The following is a 20,106-nucleotide window of genomic DNA, read 5'->3' as shown; positions in this document are numbered from 1 at the left end:
GTACTTGGCCAGCTCGGTCAGTAGTGGTGCTACCGAGCCACTCTTGGTAATGGACATTGAAGTCCCCCACCCAGAGTACATTTTGTGCCCTTGCCACCCTCAGTGCTTCCTCCAAATGGTGGTCAACATGGAGGAGTACTGATTCATCAGCTGAGGGAGGGCGGTAGGTGGTAATCAGTAGGCGGTTACCTTGCCCATGTATGACCTGATGCCATGAGACTTAATGGGGTCTGGAGTCAATGTTGAGGACTCCCAGGGCAACTCCATCCCTACTGTAGACCACTGCCCGCCACCTCTGCTGGGTCTGTCCTGCCGATGGAACAGGACATACCCAGGGATAGTGATTGCAGTGTCTGGGACATTGTCTGTAAGATATGATTCCGTGAGTATGACCATGTCAGGCTGTTGCTTGACTCATCTGTGGGACAGTTCTCCCAATTTTGGCACAAGGCCCCAGATGTTAGTAAGGAGGACATTGCAGGGTCGGCAGGGCTGGGTTTGCCATTGTGGTTTCCATTGCCTAGGTCGATGCCGGGTGGTCCGTCTGGTTTCATTCCTTTTTATTGACTTCGTAGCGGTTGGGTACTACTGAGTGGCTTGCTAGGCCATTTCAGAGGGCATGTAAGAGTTAACCACATTGCTGTGGATCTGGAGTCACATGTAGGCCAGACCAGGTAAGGACAGCAGATTTCCTTCCCTAAAAGCCATTAGTGAACCAGATGGGTTTTTACAACAATCGACAATGGTTTCATGGCCATCATTGGACTAGCTTTTAATTCTAGATTTATTAATTAAATTCAAATTCCACCTTTTGCTGTGGTGGGATTCAAACCCATGTCTCCAGATCAATACCCTGGGTCTCTGGGTTACTAGTCCAGTAATAATACCACTACGCCACCGCCTCCCCTATGTATATATGATGTAAAAATTACTCCAATACAATAGCTGTCACCGAGGAGTCGATATTGATTGTGTCCTTACATCCTTTTTGCCCATTGCCTACTTTTCTTAAACTTGTTTTTGCCCCTTGTAACCCACATCCCTAGAGTTGATGATAATGACACATCCACCATCAATGGCAATTCATGGCTTGGCAGTAGGATTTCATGTGGGAATGAATCATTGCTTTTTATCTTCCTCTGACAGTTGAATGCTTTGTGCCCATGTGGCACTCAACTTTTAGTTTGAATGGGGAATGCATTAAACAACTTACTGAGGATTCACAGGAAGCACTGGGTCATAAAACTGCATGGTCAAGAGGCATTTATCCACTTTATTTTGATAGTGTAACATTTTGCGTTTCTTTATTTGATTTTTCACTTTGAATTTTTTTATGTTAATGCTAGGCAATGGAATGTTTTTCCACTTTTGGCACCCAGTGGCTTGACTGCAGCAAAACTCTCTCTCCTTGCAATGTCCTACACCTGTCATTCTTGTGACTTGTTGAATGAAGATTAATAACTTGGTTGAAATTAAGGACAGCTTTATTCTGAGGATTTACAACCACTAGTAAACATCTTTCACAGGACACTTACCTCTGGCAAAGCCATTGGAGTTCAATGTGGGGTCAATAGGGTAACTATTTACTCTGATGGGGGAGTCCAGAACAAGGAGGCATAACCTTAAAATTAGTACTAGGCCATTCAGGGGTGATGTCAGGAAGCAATTCTCCACACAAATGGTAGCGGAAATCGAGAACACTCTTCGCCCAGAAAGCTGTTGAATATAGGGGTTAATTAAAAATTTCAATGCTGAGATTGATTGATTGATTTTTGTTAGGTAAGGGTATTAAGGGATATGGAGCCAAGATGGGTAAATGGAGTTAAGATGCAAACCAGTCATGATTTAATTGAACAGGCTCAAAGGTCTAAATGGCTTACTCCTGTTCCTATGTTCCCATGTAATTCAAATTAAGACCCCAGAGTTGAAAGGACCGTATAGCAACAATCTTTAGCTAGATATATTTTGAAGTATTTTGTTTGAGAATAACAATAAATTTTTCATCATTGCATTCACTTTCCTTTGTGTTTTGTATGTCAAGATAACCTTTCCAGGATGCAGTAGCTCTTAATTACCCTGAAACAATACTTCATAGCTCAAGTATTTAATTTTATTTAGTCAAATCAATAGTCAAAGAAGTGATTTATTGTAGTTATATTGGATATACATGTACATGGATATGGTGAATGGACATGTTATGTTTAACACTGAATGTTAAATCTACAAAGGGCAACTAGGAGCGTTTTTTCAGAGAGGGCTGGCACCCTTCCAAAAGTTTCTCCAATCCTTTTAATGTGACCTTGTTATTATTTTAGAATAGTACCACAGAAGGAGGCTATTTGACCCATTGCGTCTGCATTGGGTCTTTTGAAGAGCAATCCAGTTAGTCTCACTCTCCCACTCTTTTCCCTTATCCCTGCAAATCTTTTCTCCTTCAATTCTTTTCTCCTTCAAGTAGTTATCAAATTTCCTTTTGAAGGCTATTATTCAATCTGTATCCACCACTCTATCATGCAGTACAGACCAAATGCTAACCACTTGTTCTGTTGTAAACAGAAGTTTTTTTCCTTATGTTGCCTCAAAAATCACCTTAAATCTGTTCCTTCTGGTTATTGGCCTTTTCGGAAATAGGAAACAGTTTCTCTTTAATTACTGTATCTAAACCAGACATGATTTTAAACCCCTTCTATCAAATCTCCTCTTAGCCTTCTCTGCACTAAGGAGAATAACCCTAGCTTCTGCAGTCTGTCTATGTAACTGTAATCCCTCATCCCCGGAACCATTCTAGTAAATCTCTTCTGTACCCTCGCCAAAGCCTTCGCCTCCTTTCTCAAATGTGGTCCCCAGAACTGGACACAGTACTCGAGCTGGGGTCAAACTAGTGTTTTATAAAAGTTTAGCATAACTTTCTAGCTTAGTCTGAAATGTTCTCATTAGTATTGCTTCCTATTACGTAGGGGGGAAAATGGCCTCAGCCAGCACAGTAATGTGTAGTGGGTGGAATCACAATGTTTACTTTTAGTGGCACACTGGCCTTTAACCAAATGACTCTGCTGGGAAATCAGTCAAGATCAATGTACTTTATTGAAGATAAGAATGCTTTCATGTTGGAACTGCAATGTCCATATATGTTGGCCATACACAATCATTGAAAATCAAAATATGCAATCATTTTTCTTTTTTTTAAAGGTTATATCAAAACTTTTAATATACTGTTTGAGCTATAATCAGAGTCATACAAAACTTTGTCATCCAAAGGAAGAGACTTTCACTTGCAGTGACCATTCAGTAGCACCTTATGCATATTCATTAATAGTTTCTTAATCAACTGTGATAGTGTTGTATTCTCTGGTTATGTATTTTTTTTTATTCATTCATGGGATGTGGGTGTCACTGGCTAGGCCAGCATTTATTGCCCATCCCTAATTGCCCTTGAGAAGGTGGTGGTGAGCTGCCTTCTTGAACCGCTGCAGTCCATGTGGGGTAGGTACACCCACAGTGCTGTTGGGAAGGGAGTTCCAGGATTTTGACCCAGTGACAGTGAAGGAACGGCGATATAGTTCCAAGTCAGGATGGTGTGTGACTTGGAGGGGAACTTACAGGTGGTGGTGTTCCCATGCATTTGCTGCCCTTGTCCTTCTAGTTGGTGGAGGTCGCAGGTTTGGAAGGTGCTGTCTAAGGAGCCTTGGTGCATTGCTGCAGTGCATCTTGTAGATGGTACACACTGCTGCCACTGTGCGTCGGTGGTGGAGGGAGTGAATGTTTGTAGATGGAGTGCCAATCAAGCGGACTGCTTTGTCCTGGATGGTGTTGAGCTTCTTGAGTGTTGTTGGAACTGCACCCATCCAGGCAAGTGGAGAGTATTCCATCACACTCCTGACTTGTGCCTTGTAGATGGTGGACAGGCTTTGGGGAGTCAGGAGGTGAGTTACTTGCCTCAGGATTCCTAGCCTCTGACCTGCTCTTGTAGCCATGGTATTTATATGGCTACTCCAGTTCAGTTTCTGGTCAATGGTAGCCCCTAGGATGTTGATAGTGGGGGATTCAGCGATGGTGATGCCATTGAATGTCAAGGGGAGATGGCTAGATTCTTATGTACCTTACCAAAAGAACTAAGGATAACTGGTTAGTTATAACAACAACTTGCATTTGTAAAGCACTTTTTATCATAGTGAAACATCCCAAGGCATTTAACAGGAGCGATTATTAAACAAAATTTGATACCGAGCCACATGAGATACAGGACAGGCTGTAAGGAGCATTTTAAAGGAAGAAAGGTGGCGAGGCGGAAAGACTTAGGAAGGCAATTCCAGAGCTTAGGGCCCAACAGCTAAAGGCATAGTAGACAATGGCAGAACAAAGAAAACCAGGGATATGCAAGAAGCCAGAATTGGAGGAATGCAGAAACCTGAGGGTTATAGGGCTGGAGGAGGTTAGAGATAGAGAAGGGGAGATGCTACGACAAGATGTGAAAGCAAGGGTGAGAATTTAAAAATTGAAGCATTGGCAGACTGGGAGCCAGTGTAGGCCAATGAGCACAGGTGTGATGGGTGGACAGAACCTGGTATGAGTTATAATATGAACAGCAGAGTTTTGGATAAGGTGAAGTTCACAGAGGCTTCAAGATAGGAGGCAAACCAGGAGAGCATTAGAGTAGTCGAGGATAGAGGTAACAAAGGCATGGATAGGGGTTTCAGCAGCAGTTGAACTGAGGCAGGGGCGGAAAAGGGCAATGTTACACAGGTAGAAGTAGGTAGTCTTGGTGATGGGATCCATCCAATAAAGTCCTACAGCTGATGAAGCTAACCTTGGCTCCCTGTAGTGCAAAACATGCAAAAGCATATCAAAACAGAAAAAATGCAGGAAATACTTAGCAGATCAGGCAGCATCTATGGTAAAGAAACAGTTAATGTTTCAGATTCATTATTACCTTTCAAGAAAAAGATCTTTTATATGGGGAAAATTATTTCCCACAGCCCTTAAGTTTAAAATATCAAACCCATTGAGGTAGATAATTCCCACCACCAGAAAGAAACAGGATGATAGAGTTAAAGTAGAGGTGGTAGACTCATAGTTCCTGCTCCGTCATCATGTTTCTCGGGTCCTTGCAATGAGTGGCCGAGATTAATTGGGCAGGTGAATCATTCATCCAATGCAAATCAATGTCGTATCTCATTTTAACTGCCTTCTGGGCAGAGTGTTCATTGTGGGCACTATGCTCAGTAAAACCTGGCATAGACACACAAGAGGCCCTTCCATGTAAGTGCTAAAATTAGTTTTGAGTGGCTAGGAGGAGCAGGAGTGCTCCTCTGAGCTCCGCAGGAATAATATGGGATTTTCCTGCCCAGATTGCCCTCCTCACCCCATGATCACAACCTTTCCCTGACCTATCTTTATTCCTGGCTGGGTCGGCTTCTGGGTGTCCAATATTGTGTTGCATCTCAGTCCACTGCACATTTTAGTGAAGCCTGGCCCTGGAAGTATATCAGGCCTCCCATTGGCAACACTGAGTATCCAGTCAGCACATTCTGCCTGACAATTAAAATCTGAGAACTGGAGTAGGCCATTCAGCCCCTCAAGCCTGTTCCACCATTCAATTAGGTCATGCTGATCTGTATCTTAACTCCATCCACTCACCTTGGTTCCATCTCCCTTAATTACCTTGCCGACAAGATATATCAATTTCTATTTCAAAATTTCCAATTGACCCTTCAGCCTCAACAGTTTTTTGGGGGAGAAAGAGTTCCAGATTTCCACTACCCTCTGCGGGAAGTAGTGGTTCCATAAAATCTACCATGTTTTGGGTGCTCCAAAATAACTGGTGCTGTGAAGCTGCACCCAAACTGGAGCAGTGTGTAGATGGGGCCCACTTTTTCTAATTTTACAGACAATCTCAGCAGCCTGAATGATGTTTCTGCCCTTCACAATCCATTCAATTCAGGCTTTCTGCACTCAGCTTCTAAATGTCAAAATAGACAAATCTTTTGAATCAGAAATAAAAACAAGAAATGCTGGAAATACTCAGCAGGTCTGGCAGAATCTGTGGAGAGAGAAGCAGACTTAACCTTTCAGGTCAGGGACCCTTCTTCAGCAGTTCTGAAGAAGGGTCACTGACCTGAAACGTTAACTCTGCTTCTCTCTCCACAGATGCTGCCAGACCTGCTGAGTATTTCCAGCATTTCTTGTTTTTATTTCAGATTTCCAGCATCCGCAATATTTTGCTTTTATCTAATTGAATCAGATCCTTGTATCTTCCAATGTATTTCTGTAAATCTAGTCATGTCTCCATGTCACTGTTTCTCCTTGATTCACCGCCTCTTTCCTAAGGTCAGGGTTTCCTCTCTGATTTTCCCCAGCACTTTCTTGCAATGATTTCAGATTTTTGACATTGACATGCACTACATGATAACTTTGTACCTTGTAGAAATGATCATTTGTAGCCTAGGTTCTAATCTTCCTTACCTGTGCTGCAGTGTGCATCAGAAAGCAATTCTACTCTGCATCCTAAAAGCAAAAGGAAAACCATTTGTGAATCAAAAATGCAAGAAAGCCAAAGCCTAGGCTTACTCTCATCTCCCTTTCAGTTGTATTGGGACAATGTAAAGCATAGAGCAGATGCTGGTACATTTGTAAAACAAATGTTTTTTGTGACAGAGTTTCAGGAAGAATTAGCCTGTTTTCAATGAGTGAAACGAACAACCGCATGAGTTGGAAACAGCTGCTATTCATGGAATAAAGCAGTAATATTGCATTTAATTCACTTAGCATGGATGCATTGTTTTTATTATAAGTAATTATTCATCTGGATTCCTTTGAACCTCTCTTTCTTATGTTTTCACTGCTCCGCATATCATTCCCTACCTGACAGGTTAGCAGTGATCTCCTTCCAGGTTCCCCCACCGAGTTGAATCTGATACCAGCTCCTAGAAGGTATGCAAAAGTGACTTTGTGTCATAGTCTTTTTGATTTTTTTCCCCTCTATCCCAGTGGGGAAAGCACTATCTCTCCATTTTGTATCAATGGAACAGTTGAGACCAAGCAATACGTTCTCAAGCTGTCAATATGAATTCTGTGGCTGCTTTTTTTTTTCAAAACTCAGATTAGGTAGAAGGCTGTTATTTGGAATGATAAGGAGCAGCACCCTTTGGCCTAGAATTTTGAAAAAATTAAGTGAAGCAAAAGAATAGTGATTTTTTTTTTGGAAGATATGTGATATTTGATGTTTTGGATCATGGCTTCCTCAGGATTCTAATTTATGCACGCTGACTGTTAAAATCATGGTCCACATTGTTTTAGCATCGCTCATAACTTACCCTTTCCATGTTGAGAAATATTCCTGTAGACACTTCTGCTCTGCCCTTTCCCTTCTGGAGCCTGAGTTCAAAATCAGCATAGACTGATGGGATAAGTTGCTTCCGAGTCTTTCTCTTGCTCTCTTGTTTCAAGGGTTTTATTTGAAATCAGATTAAACAATTTAACCCAGTTCCTAGGCATAAGCATAATGAGAGAGGAAGTACTAGAGGATCTGACATCCTTGAACATGAATAAATTGCCCTGGCTAGATGGATTGTATCCCAGATTGTTAAAGGAAGCTAGGGACGAAATAACGGATGCTCTGAGGATCATCTTCAAATCCTCACTAGATACAGGCGAGGTACCAGATGATTGGAGGTCTGCGAACATTGTACTATTGTTTAAAAAGGGTGCGAGGGATAGGCCAATTAATTACTGGTCGGTCAGCCTGACCTCAATGGTGGGTGAATTATTAGAATCAATTCTGAGAAATAGGATAAACTGCCACTTAGAAAGGCACAGATTAATCAGGGATAACCAGCATGGATTTGTTAAGGGAAGGTCATGTCTTACTAACTTAATTGAACTTTTTGAGGAAGTAACAAGGAGGATTGATGAGGGTAGTGCAGTGGATGTGGTCTACATGGATTTTAGTAAGGCATTTGACAAGGTCCCACATGGCAGAGTGGTCAGTAAAATGAAAGCCCATGGGATACAGGAGAAAGTAGCAAGTTGGATCCAAAATTGGCTCAGCGACAGGAAACAAAGGGTAGTGGTCGGATATTTTTGTGAATGGAAAACAGTTTCCAGTGGCGTTCCACAGGGCTCAGTGTTGGGTCGCTTGCTGTTTGTAGTATATATTAATGATTTTAAACTTAAATCTGGGAGGCATGATTGGGAAATTTGCAGATGACACAAAAATTGGCCGTGTAGTTGATAGTGAAGAGGATAGCTGTAGACTCCAGAATGATCTCAATGGTTTAGTTGAGTGGGTGGAAAAGTGGCAAATGGAATTCAATCTGGAGAAGTATGAGGTAATGCATTTGGGGAGGGCAAACAAAGCGAGGGAACATACAATATCGGGAGGATAGTGAGAGGGGTAGAAGAAGTGAGAGACCTTGGAGTACATGTCCACAGGTCACTGAAGGTGGCAGGACAAGTAGATAGAGTGGTGAAGAAGGCATATGGAATGCTTTCCTTTATTGGCCGAAAAGCAGGGATGTAATGTTGGAGCTGCATAAAACGCTGGCTAGGCCACAGCTGGAGTATTGCGTACAATTCTGGTCACCCCACTCAGGAAGGACATAATTGCTCTGGAGAGAGTACAAAGGAGATTTACAAAGAATGTTGCCAGGGCTTGAAAGTTGCAGCTTAGAGGAAAGATTGGATCAGCTAGGGTTGTTTTCCTTAAAACAGAGGAGGCTGAGGGGTGGCTTAATAGAATGTACAATGTTATGAGGGGCAAAATAGAGTAGACAGGAAGGACCTGAAGGGGTAGAAGGATTAGAGGGGACATGAAAGATTTTTTCACCCAGAGTATGGTGGGTGTCTGGAATTCACTGTCTAGATTGGTGATGGAGGCAGAAACCCTCAACTCTTTAAAAAGGTACCTGGACATGCACCTGAAATGCTGTAACCTGCAAGGCAGCGGACCAGGTGCTGGAAGGTGGAATTAGACTGGGAGGCTAGTTTTGTCGGCCAGCGCAGACACGATGGGCTGAATGACCTCCTGTGCCATAACTTTTCTATGATTCTAGTGGGCATGAATCCACAGCACTAAGCCTTCCATACTGTAGAACTATTTGGGACTTAATTGTCTGGCTCTATCCATTAAGTTATTTAGATGGTTACTGATGTAGCACACTGTGTCCTTCTGAGGTTCAAGTGAGGTGCATTGCTGTGTTTTGCAGAATATATTTTACGCAGCATCTTGACATAGATGTAAAACTATATCATACATAACCTGACAGCACTTGATGATGACACTGGCTGAAAAACGTGTTCTTTCCTCACAAATGGAAAACTTCAACCTTGAGCATAATACTCGCCTCCTCGTAAGGCCTGGCTACCCGACCCAAACCTGACTACATGTGTCAGGTTCGGGTCGGGTCTATATTCGGCATCCTGCCTTCGGGGTCGGGTCGGGCTGGACTGTACTGTTTTTTTGGGGTTTTTTTAGTCTATGATCTTCTTCTGTTTCAAAAATATGTTATTTTCGGGTTGGGTCAGGCATTTAAAAAAATTAAAGGACTCGGGCCCAGGTCGGGATCGGGTTGGCTGTTGTCAGGTTGGGCCCGGGTCGGGTTTTAATTTTATACCCGAGCCAGGCTTTACCTCCTCGCTCTATACTTCTATAATCTCCATGTTATAAGTCTGAGATATATTGACTACGATCTCATTTCAAACAAATTGCTCATCGAACTCTTAAGAATCGATTGTATGTGAAATATTTCTTTAATGGGATATAATTTTCTTCCATAATTTGTGACACTATCCAGGCTTAATTAATATGAATTGTATTTCATTATTCCCAACTGCCCCTCAGTTGTCTTCAGAGAAAAAGGAGGAAAACTGAGGGGTGGAGTGAAATCATGAAATATAATGGTTTAGATTGTTGCACATCATGGGTGGTGAAATATTTCCAATACCTCACCCTTGTATGAGCGTACACAGTGCAGACTAATTGACCCTCGGGAGTATCGCAACACAGCCCAGTCAGTTAATACAATATATGCCCTTTCCAACAGCAGTTAATTGATAGCCATCAAGATTGGGAACCCTCGCTGATGATTTCCCTCCCTGGTCTAGAGGCATTGAGGCTGTTTCCAGTGCCAGGCCATTTCCAAGTTTAGATCCTCTGCCCCTCACAGGAATCGATCTGAACCCTTCCTTGTCCATATGTATCAGTAATGCACCACAAGGTGCATTTACTCATTGAACCATAGAGGAGGTATATTTCATGGTTTAGTATGCAGAATCCTATGTATGTCAAAAAGGCTTGTGCTCAGGACATCTCGAGAGGAAAAACTAACAGTGCATCTCAATTCTGGCCCTCTTCCATGCATTTCTCTTGGCACTTTAGCATGGAGTACTGTTAGTGTTAGAATTACATAAGAGTCCACAGTGTCTGCCCTCCCAATGGATAGGGATTGACCAAAGGCAAAAACCCTGGAGAGAAAAAAAGGAGAAAAATCAAGGCAAAGCTGTAAATAGAGAAGAGGCTTGTGTTCACAAATATAAGCGTATACTGTTTAACCAGGCCAAAAAAAATGCTACAGTTTGCCAAATATTTCTCAGATGTCATGGCAATAGAGACACATTGGCCAGGGTATAAACCCACAGCCACATTCATCTTGTAACTTGATCCAACCCAGTCTTCTCTTCATTTGATCTCCTTCTAAAAGGCATCCTTTTAAGCCAAGGATAGAAATCTAGTTGCACTCCTTGGAACCGATACTAGTGCATAATTACAACTTGGGGGCGGGGGGGGGGGGGGGGGGGGTGAAATAATGGTGGCATTATAGATGGCCGCTGATCCTTGCTATGCCTACATATATATACATATACATATATTGTATACTGATGAGTTTAATTGATGATATGTGCTGCAATTTTTATACAAAGTCGTCCCCTAGGATATTGAGACTGGCCAGGTGGACTGCAATGGTCTATTCCATTCTTTATATTCTATATTCCCCCAATTAAGTTTAACTGTGTTCAATGAATTCCCACAAGAAACAGATTGAATTGTCCCAAATTAAATCTAATGCAACCCTACGGTAATGGTACTCGCATATAATGAAAAATTATATCTTTACAGTGTTTTTTTTTTCAATATACTTCCTTGAAATGAACAAATTAAATCACAGAGCAATTACAAAATGACAGGAGCCTCTGCTAAGAGCGGCTATGACATTTCCATGTGTCAATGCTGCTCTCACTGACACACACAAGCCTCATACTGAACATTCTCTTCAACCATAGCCTCCTTTTCCCCTTAGACATTGGAAATTGGCATCTTTCTTCAAAGAAAGAAAGAACTGGGATGTAAATCGTGCCTTTCACAAACTCAGAAGATACCTAAGAGCTTTCTCGTCAATGAAGTACTTTTGAAGTTGTAATGTCAGAGCTTTGATAAAGGAAATGTACCTTTGGAGGTAACCTCAGCCATTGGCCAGTGAAAGAACCGATTGACGTTTGTCAGAAGTTTGAGGTTTTGCTGAGACCAAAATTCCACCCCAACTTCCACATCCTGTTCTTGCTCCTCGTTCTCTCCAATGTGGTTCATGTATCAAATAGGAACTCCCAATAAGGGTGCTGGTAGGATCCAGCTGAGGAATTCGAACTCCTTAAGAGCTGCATTGTAAGTTGTTTGTGTTCCTGCAAAATTGGACAACTTAAATAAGCAGTCAGCTCCTCATTGAATAAACACCCATAACAAATGTTCAGCATGGCATTCTGGTGTTTGTTATATGCTCAATTGAGAGTGTAATTTCTTTTTTAAATTTAAAAATTCAGTAAATCTGATAGGAAGTAATAAAATAATGTTTTAACAGAAAGTTTTGCTGCTTGATTAGAGTAGGAAGTCTCCCCATTTATTTGAAAAGTTTCATGTTTATATATTTGAATGTGTAGGCTTCAGGAAAATTCCCTTCATTTGGTCATATTGCTTGTAAATTTAGAGGCCATTCATTGTTGATGGAGAGTGATGCAATTATTTTTTTCCAGAACTGTTCAGACCATTTTATACTTAACTTTTGACAACTGCTTGTACTTTTCAGCTTTGAAATGTGCATTCTATCATTGACTCACTGCCAAAAAGTAAAATGTTTGTTGATGGACAATATCCAGCAGTCTAATGTGGAACTCTGAGAGAACTGGAAAATCGAAGTTTGAACTAGTAAAGGTAGAGATGAAAGTTCTGAGGGCAGCAATAGTGTTGAGGATAACAAATGTTCTAGAGTAGTCCTCTGAGGGTTATCCATAGACTGAGAGTTGGACTATATATTTTTCTGGATTTTGGTGAAATTTTCTTTTCCATGCCTTTTTTCTTTAATTTTTTTGGGTAGTGAAATAGCTGTCACGTTTAAACCAAGCTACTGAGAAATCCTATGATTAGATTTTGTTTGCTCGATTATGCAGTGCACAATCTCTATCTCTGTAAGTATGTACCCTATTTGCTTAAGTCCATTAGTGCAAGTAGACACAGCCAAGGCTTAAGGACACCCAAGTGGGCAGTAAGTATTATTGGAGTATAAGTAATTAAAACCATACATATCCCCACTGCGTTTCCAGCCAGGACCACATTAGCTATGAGAGTATTTGTCTGCAAGATTAGATGGAGCAGAATGGGAAGAATATCAGCCCCAGTGATGGGGCCTACATCTTCAAGTTCCATTATTGAGCCAGCTGGCTGGCTCATCAACAATGTTGTAGAAAACTGCAGACCTGCATACCTCAGCACAGACGGTTGCAAACTTCCATCACTCTGTGTACCATCTTGGCACCACCTTGACATGAGATTCATTTACTAATCCTCCTTCCCAAGAAAGATAGTTACTAGTTTCAGGTACTAATCATTCTCCATGAGCTATGTTGACAGTAACACAACTTGCCAAAATAAGTGAATAGTCGCCACTGCACATTACACCCTATCAACTGGTAACTCTACCAGTTGGGGGTGCAGAGTTTTTTTTTCACAATTAGATTAGATTAGATTAGAGGTACAGCACTGAAACAGGCCCTTCGGCCCACCGAGTCTGTGCCGAACATCAACCACCCATTTATCCTACACTAACCCCATATTCCTACCAAACATCCCCACCTGTCCCTATATTTCCCTACCACCTACCTACACTAGTGACAATTTATAATGGCCAATTTACCTATCAACCTGCAAGTCTTTTGGCTTGTGGGAGGAAACCAGAGCACCCGGAGAAAACCCACGCAGACACAGGGAGAACTTGCAAACTCCACACAGGCAGTACCCGGAATCGAACCCGGGTCCCTGGAGCTGTGAGGCTGCGGTGCTAACCACTGCGCCACTGTGCCGTTGCATTGTTTTCAAAATTCTTAGAGGTCTTGACATGGTACATGTTGAGAGGCTGTTTCACCTGGCTGGAGAGTCATAGTTTCAGGATAAGGGGTCAGTCATTTAGGACTGAGATAGTAGCAATTTTCTTCTTCACTTGGAGAATTGTAAATCTTGGAAATGCTTTACCTTAGAGGGCTTTGGATGTTGTTGTGTATTCAAGTTTGAGATCAATAGATTTTTGAGCACTAAGGAAACCAAAGGATATGGGTATAGGGCAGGAAAGTGAAGTTAATCAGCTATGATTTTCTTGAATGGTGGAGCAGGATTGAGGAGCTATGTGGTTTACTCCTGCTCCTATTTCTAATGTGTTTCATTTCTCTAGTTTTCAGTAAATTTTCTTCTCCTTTTTCTGGTTAGCTGATCTGTGCAGAAGCCCATCATATTTGGATTTTTAGATCTTCTAACAGCATGATGCACTAGGTAGAAAGTTTATGAAAATCGAGGAAGGCAATGAGAGTCAATTTCTGTCCCCTGAACCTTACATTATTCTGTGATTTTTGCATAAAGCCACAATCTGTCCTACACATTTACAAGAACACAAATGAGTCTGTTCTTTTCTGATGACCTCGTGGGTCTCCAATGCATTTGATACCCTACACAACAGCCCACAAAAACACCTTAAAAGTGATTGATGTCCTGAAAGTACTCAGTAATTTTTCGGGCTTATTAAGGTTTTTCTCCTTATGGATTAAAAAAACACAACTGAGTTCTGGAACACCCAAGAACTATGTACATCCTATTCATCAATAGCAGAATGGTAGCTCCAAGGAATGTCAGTAGTTCCTGGGAGTGTTCTCCAACACCATTCTTGCTCAGAGCAGCTTTAAAAATTCTGCATGAATATCTTCCCAATCTGCTGTCTTGCTTTTAAAGTTCTTGGGCTTGGCAGCAATTTTTGGTTGTAAATAAATGTTAGAGTTCAACTGAGTCTTGATACATTCAATAGTCATATGGAGAAATAAATAATACTTGCATTCGCTCTGGATAGTGTGAATTCTTCTCTCCCTCTATAAACATAAAAGAAAGCATAAAATCTTAAATGTTCCCAAGCTTTCCCTTTGATTTTCAGCATTGTGCAGTAGCATGGTGAATGAACCAATGGTTGAATAGCTTAGGCCTACAGCAAATTCCCAAGTTCTTCATCTGAATAATGTTGTTACATTATAACAAATAAAAATAAGATTTGTTCCATTGCTCATAAAATGAAATACCACTCAATGAGTCAGCCAACTGGGTGGACTGTTATGGTAGGGGGCTGTTCACTGCCTCGAGGCTGTTTACTGCTATGTACCAGTTGTGCGATTACATAGTAAGAATAATGGTTATGATCTTGGAAGTAGATGTTGGCTATTCAACTCCTCAGATCCGTTCCACCATTTAAGTAGATCATGGTTGTACTGTATCTTAACTCCATTTACCAACCTTGGCTCTGTAACTCTTAATACTCTTACCTAAAAATATCCCATCAATCTCAGTTTTAAAATTTTGAATTGATCTGCAGCCTCAACAGCTTTTTGGGTAACTGGGTTCCAGATTTCCATGATCTTTTGTATAAGGAAACTGCTTCCCAACATCACCCTTGAATGGTTTAGCTCTAATTTTAAGGTTATGTCTCATTGTTCTGGACTCCCCTGCTCAAGGAAATGGTTTCTCTCTATTCACCCTTTCAAATCCTTTGATCATCTTAAATACCTCAATTTGGTCGCCTCTTAATCTTCTCTGCTCAAGAGAATACAAGCCTAGTCTATGACACCTATCTTCATGACTTAACCCCTTTAGTCCCAGTATCATTCTGATGAATGACATTCTGCACCCTTTAGAGGATAGGTCAGGGAATTAGCCAGATTTCAGGAGAAATAGTAAAGTTTCAGACCAGTTGATCTAGTGAGTTGTTTTGAATTGGTTATAAACCGAAAGTTAAAAACATTGTAATTATAAGCCCCCAGGGAGGTTGTGTCATTACAAGCAGTGTTGAGCAAAGGGAAAGACAAGCTCCACTACAGGCAAATTGAAATGCTGAACACTTAATAGACATTGGAGCATAAGAATAGGAGCAGGCCATTCAGCCCCTTGTGTCAGTTTGCCATTCTTTTGGATCATGAGCGGCGCAGTGGTTAGCACCGCAGCCTAACAGCTCCAGCGACCCGGGTTTGGTTCTGGATACTGCCTGTGCGGAGTTTGCAAGTTCTCCCTGTGACCGCATGGGTTTCCTCCGGGTGCTCTGGTCTCCTCCCATATGCCAAAGACGTGCAGGTTGATAGGTAAATTGGCCATTGTAAAAATTGCCCCTAGTGTAGGTAGGTGGTTGGAGAATTGAGGGAAGGTGGGGATATGAGAGGGGAGAAAATGGGATTAATGTAGGATTAGTACAAATGGGTGGTTGATGGTCTGCGTGGACTCGTTAGGCCGAAAGGCATGTTTCAGTGCTGTATCTCTCTATGACTCTATGATTGATCTGTACTAAGCTCTACTTACCTGCCTTTGCTCCATATTCCCTGATGCTGTTAACCTGACAGAAATCTATCAATCTCTGTCTTGAAATTTTCAATTGATCCAGCATCCAGCTTTATGGGACAGGAAGTTCTAGGTTTTTGGACCATGCTTTGTGTGAAAAAGTGCTACTGATTTCACTCCTAAATGTCTTCTCTCTAATTTTGAGATTACGTCCTTTTGTTTTGGATTTCCCCACTAAGAGAAAATAGTTTTTTCTGTATCTACTCTATTAATCCCTTTTCATAATTTTAAACACAAACATCTGGATGTTGGTAAACTAAATACAGTGGTGCAGTGGTTAGCACCCGCAGCCTCACAGCTCCAACGACCCGGGTTCGATTCTGGGCACTGCCTGTGCGGAATTTGCAAGTTCTCCCTGTGACCGCGTGGGTTTCCGCCGGGTGCTCCGGTTTCCTCCCACAGCCAAAGACTTGTAGGTTGATAGGTAAATTGCCCCTTGTATAGGTAGGTGGTAGGGGCTTTAAGGGAAGATAGGAACATGGGATTAATGTAGGACTAGTATAAATGGGTGGTTGATGGTCGGCACAGACTCGGTGGGCCGAAGGGCCTGTTTCAGTGCTGCATCTCTTTAAAAAAAATTTAAATGAAAGTAAACCTATAGATAGCATTCCGGAAAAGGACTTCACGCAGTTTTCCTTGTTTTTGTAATGAGATGCTGTTGTGAAATAGAGCACAAGTGTTGAAGATACATTTTAGCACATGGTGGTACAGTGGTCTAAAGTATGTGCTACAAACCAGACGTTATACCTTTGTCATTATTGCTTAAATACAGCCTTCCAGAGTTGGGTCCATTGCGCTGTGCGGGACTTTAGGGGGAAGCTCTTGTTTGGCCCATTCTCACTTCCTACTAGGAGGGCGAGAAGAATATCTGATTCAGGTAAGGATCGAATCTATTCGGTCCCGCCAATGTTTTTTTATACAGAGTCTGTACGTAACCTATTGGCACTGGGTATTTGTCCCACCGGAATACCGAATTCTCCCGGACGCAGATACATCACTAAATAATCCCCACCCAGTGTGTCGTTTCCAGCGTGTCTTCAACCCAACAAACCCATTAGCGTGTCAATAAGAAGTGTACAGTGACTGCACAAAATGTGCTTAATTTTTTAATGGAAAATAATCTGACCTTTTTGAAGCTGTTGCACAAAAAAGTTTGTGGTACCCAAACACACTTTCATTTGAAGATTATTTTAGCCCTTATTGCATCGTATTGGTCAAACTCAAAAACTACCGAGCAACAGTGAGAGAGCAGGCACTGTCCGTCTGAACGGTGATAAATAATCTGGTTGAAGAAATCTAACTTTTCTGATCTGAGTTTCCTCTGATCGGTCACAGCTGGTAGAAAAGTTTGTTGTTAGAATTTAGTTAGATTCACTTCCTACATCTAGAATTTGACGCCGATCTGACCGGTTAGAGAGCAGCAAAGGGGTTGGATGTTGGCAGTCATTTGGCCTGTTCATTACATACCAGAGTAATGGGAATAGTGCAAAGTTGCTTCATGTTGAAAAAGCCCACGGAGAGGGGAAAAGGAATAAAAGCAGCACATTAATCATTACAGTGCAGGCAGAACACAGCTACACCTGTATATTCCATAGAGAGGAGACTAGTCACCATTACTTTTTTCAGTCCAGCTCCAGTCTGTCTGGACTGAACAGTGATTTGCAAAAACAAATTTCTGAGCAGCATACGTACATCTCAGGAAAACGTGAGTGCTTCAGTCAAAGTTCCAATGGGGGACGAATTTATAAGATTTTGGTGGCATGGTGAATTTGAATTGAGAGATTGAACATTGGGTTGAACGAAAGTGACCTGTATTTACTCAGGATGGTTTGGAGCTGGAATTTTTGGCTCCGCTACTGGATCAGTCTGGAGCGGTTACATTCACAATTAATGACGATGGGTGAATAGAACGCGCTCTATATTCGAGTGTGCAGCTTGTCTTGAAGTTGGTGTGCAGTTTTTGTAATGAGTCTCTGGGACGTTATAGATCACTGCAGGCCGTTGTGTTCTGATGCACACACTGCTCTTCATTTGAAAACATGGCTTGTGGAGGATAAGAACCGTTCCGGGGCGAAGGGCGTCATTTCTCTGGCCACTTCTTCCGTACACTTTGCCGAATGCATAACGAGATCCCGACTCATGGGGAGCCGGAGCGATTCTTTCTCCATTTGTCTGAAAGTTTTTAACAATTTGCGCTGTTTTGCAGTTACGCGGCTGTGTAATTATAAAATTGCCCCGAGGGCCTCTGAACTTTAACAATGACTAAAACCCTCCTCAATTTTTCCCGCTTTTAGGAAAAATTTTACAGCACGATATGTATTTTTAAAAATATCATTATTGGAATAGTCCGGGCCTTTAATCAACATACATAGATTTTAATGAAAACGGAATTACATTATAATGAAGATTAAGGAATGTTGCATTGTAAAATTATTAACTTTCGAATTATTTCATGGACTTAGTGGACATTTGTTTTAAAGTCCAAACCGAGCCTATATTATTATACTGGTTCTCGTTTACACAGTACATCGCAAACCCATTTCAACACGCCCAGTCTCCTCTTCCCGAACGGAAACTAGCAAGACAAATGGAAATTCTCAGTCTCATGGAACTCACTTCACCCTTCAGGGAATCAGGGATGTCTGCCTTAAGAAATGGGGAGTTCACTTACTTACAATCTTTTGGATGTTGCTGTATTGTGTTCAGTTCATACCGATTGTGTCTTTTTTACTTAACATTTCACGTTGGTGAGATAACACAATTTATTAGCAAATCAATCACATCGACATAAATAAAATATTTCATACATTTTCAGTACTAATACAGATCCTTACATAAACCTTTTCGACAACATCATCACCTTTTTGAAGAATTAAATAGCACTTTTTAGCAGCTAATGCATTTGATACAATTTCAGTCACCCTTCATTTGTGTTTTATATCAAAATAACATTCCTCTTTTCAAAAGTGCAAAACAACCAAGTTAGACCGATTCCGTTGCAATTTGAGGTGCATTCCAATATCTTAAATTGATTATTCACAGTTTAAAGATGATATAAGTTCAGAGAATCAGAAATATAATAAATATGCAATGATGTCAGTCACAATGGGTTTCTGATGTTCCGAATGCAGATGTAGGGTGAATTTTCACGCGACGCTGTCCCTCCTGGTGTTTGATAAAGTGTCTACCAAAACTATTCCCTCCTGCTGTCCTTTAACATAATGGATCCATGGTGATAATCACAATTCTATTTAAAAATATTGTGAATGTGGTTTACTTGTTACATTTTTGGCCATTTATTTTATTTTAGTGACTTTTCCTCTTGTTCTTTGTAGTTACACTTCCTACTTTATAACCTATCTGTTCCCACGTCAAGTTACTCCATTTATTATTTTCTTAATAAAGGTATTCACACACCCCAGGAAATTCCTATGTCTACCTATTGTGTGGGCCTTTCTGTCAGAGCCATGCTGTCTTATTCTTTTGTCCTGAGATTCTTTAGGTGCATAGTACATGTGGAGGTGTGGAAATCCCTGTTTAGATTTAGTCTATACTACAAACCAAAGCAAAAAAAAAAAATCACTGTAGATATGCAGCACTTGAGCAGGGTCAGACTGGGGTGAGTGGGGAGCTATGCTGGAGAAAGCAACGTTATCCTATCTTGGACCCCAAGTGTGACATATTCTTTCTGTTACTAGTTTTTATTTGCCGTCTTAAGTGAGCAACTCGCCCCACCATTACTTGGATCCTGCTCTATGAAATTTGAAACTTTTTTTTACATGAAATACAATATCATTTGGTAAAATATATTTCAAACCCAAGACAAGTTAATTCCTGATTTCTTTTTTTAAAAGAGGCCTGTAAAATATGGTTATAACTAAGACTGATATAACCATTCCTATTATAGTCAAGTTTGCAATAGTGTGAATCATGTCTTACTGTACATTACAAGATGACCTATCACATTTATTTATGTATTTTATTTTTTAATTCAGGTAATGGGCTGACCTTGGAGGGAGCTGTACCTTCAGACCAAGACAATCATCCTAAACCAGCAAAGAGAGCACGGACGTCCTTCACAGCAGAGCAATTACAGGTAGCATTGCGGCAGGGATCCCCGTCTCTCTCGCTACAGGGCAATCCATTTATGATCAGATGCCTTCCATTTATGTTGCTTCTATTCCTGGACCATACTTGCTGAAAAC

At 41.2% G+C, this 20,106-nt stretch overlaps 1 protein-coding gene across 1 annotated transcript in view; it reads left to right on the top strand.

The window, feature by feature from the left end:
- Positions 1 to 20,106, top strand: part of lhx6a (LIM homeobox 6a) — a 59,414-nt gene that overhangs the window by 26,068 nt on the left and 13,240 nt on the right. The window contains exon 6 of the mRNA XM_068011886.1: positions 19,897 to 19,997. Within this exon, the coding sequence (XP_067867987.1) occupies positions 19,897 to 19,997 (101 nt within the window). The remainder of the gene's footprint in view (positions 1 to 19,896; positions 19,998 to 20,106) is intronic.

The sequence above is a fragment of the Heterodontus francisci genome, chromosome 32 (genome assembly GCF_036365525.1).
Source record: "Heterodontus francisci isolate sHetFra1 chromosome 32, sHetFra1.hap1, whole genome shotgun sequence".
NCBI classification, from domain to species: domain Eukaryota; kingdom Metazoa; phylum Chordata; class Chondrichthyes; order Heterodontiformes; family Heterodontidae; genus Heterodontus; species Heterodontus francisci.
Note: the sequence above shows the minus strand (reverse complement) of the source record. Positions and strands in the feature narration are given on the sequence as shown.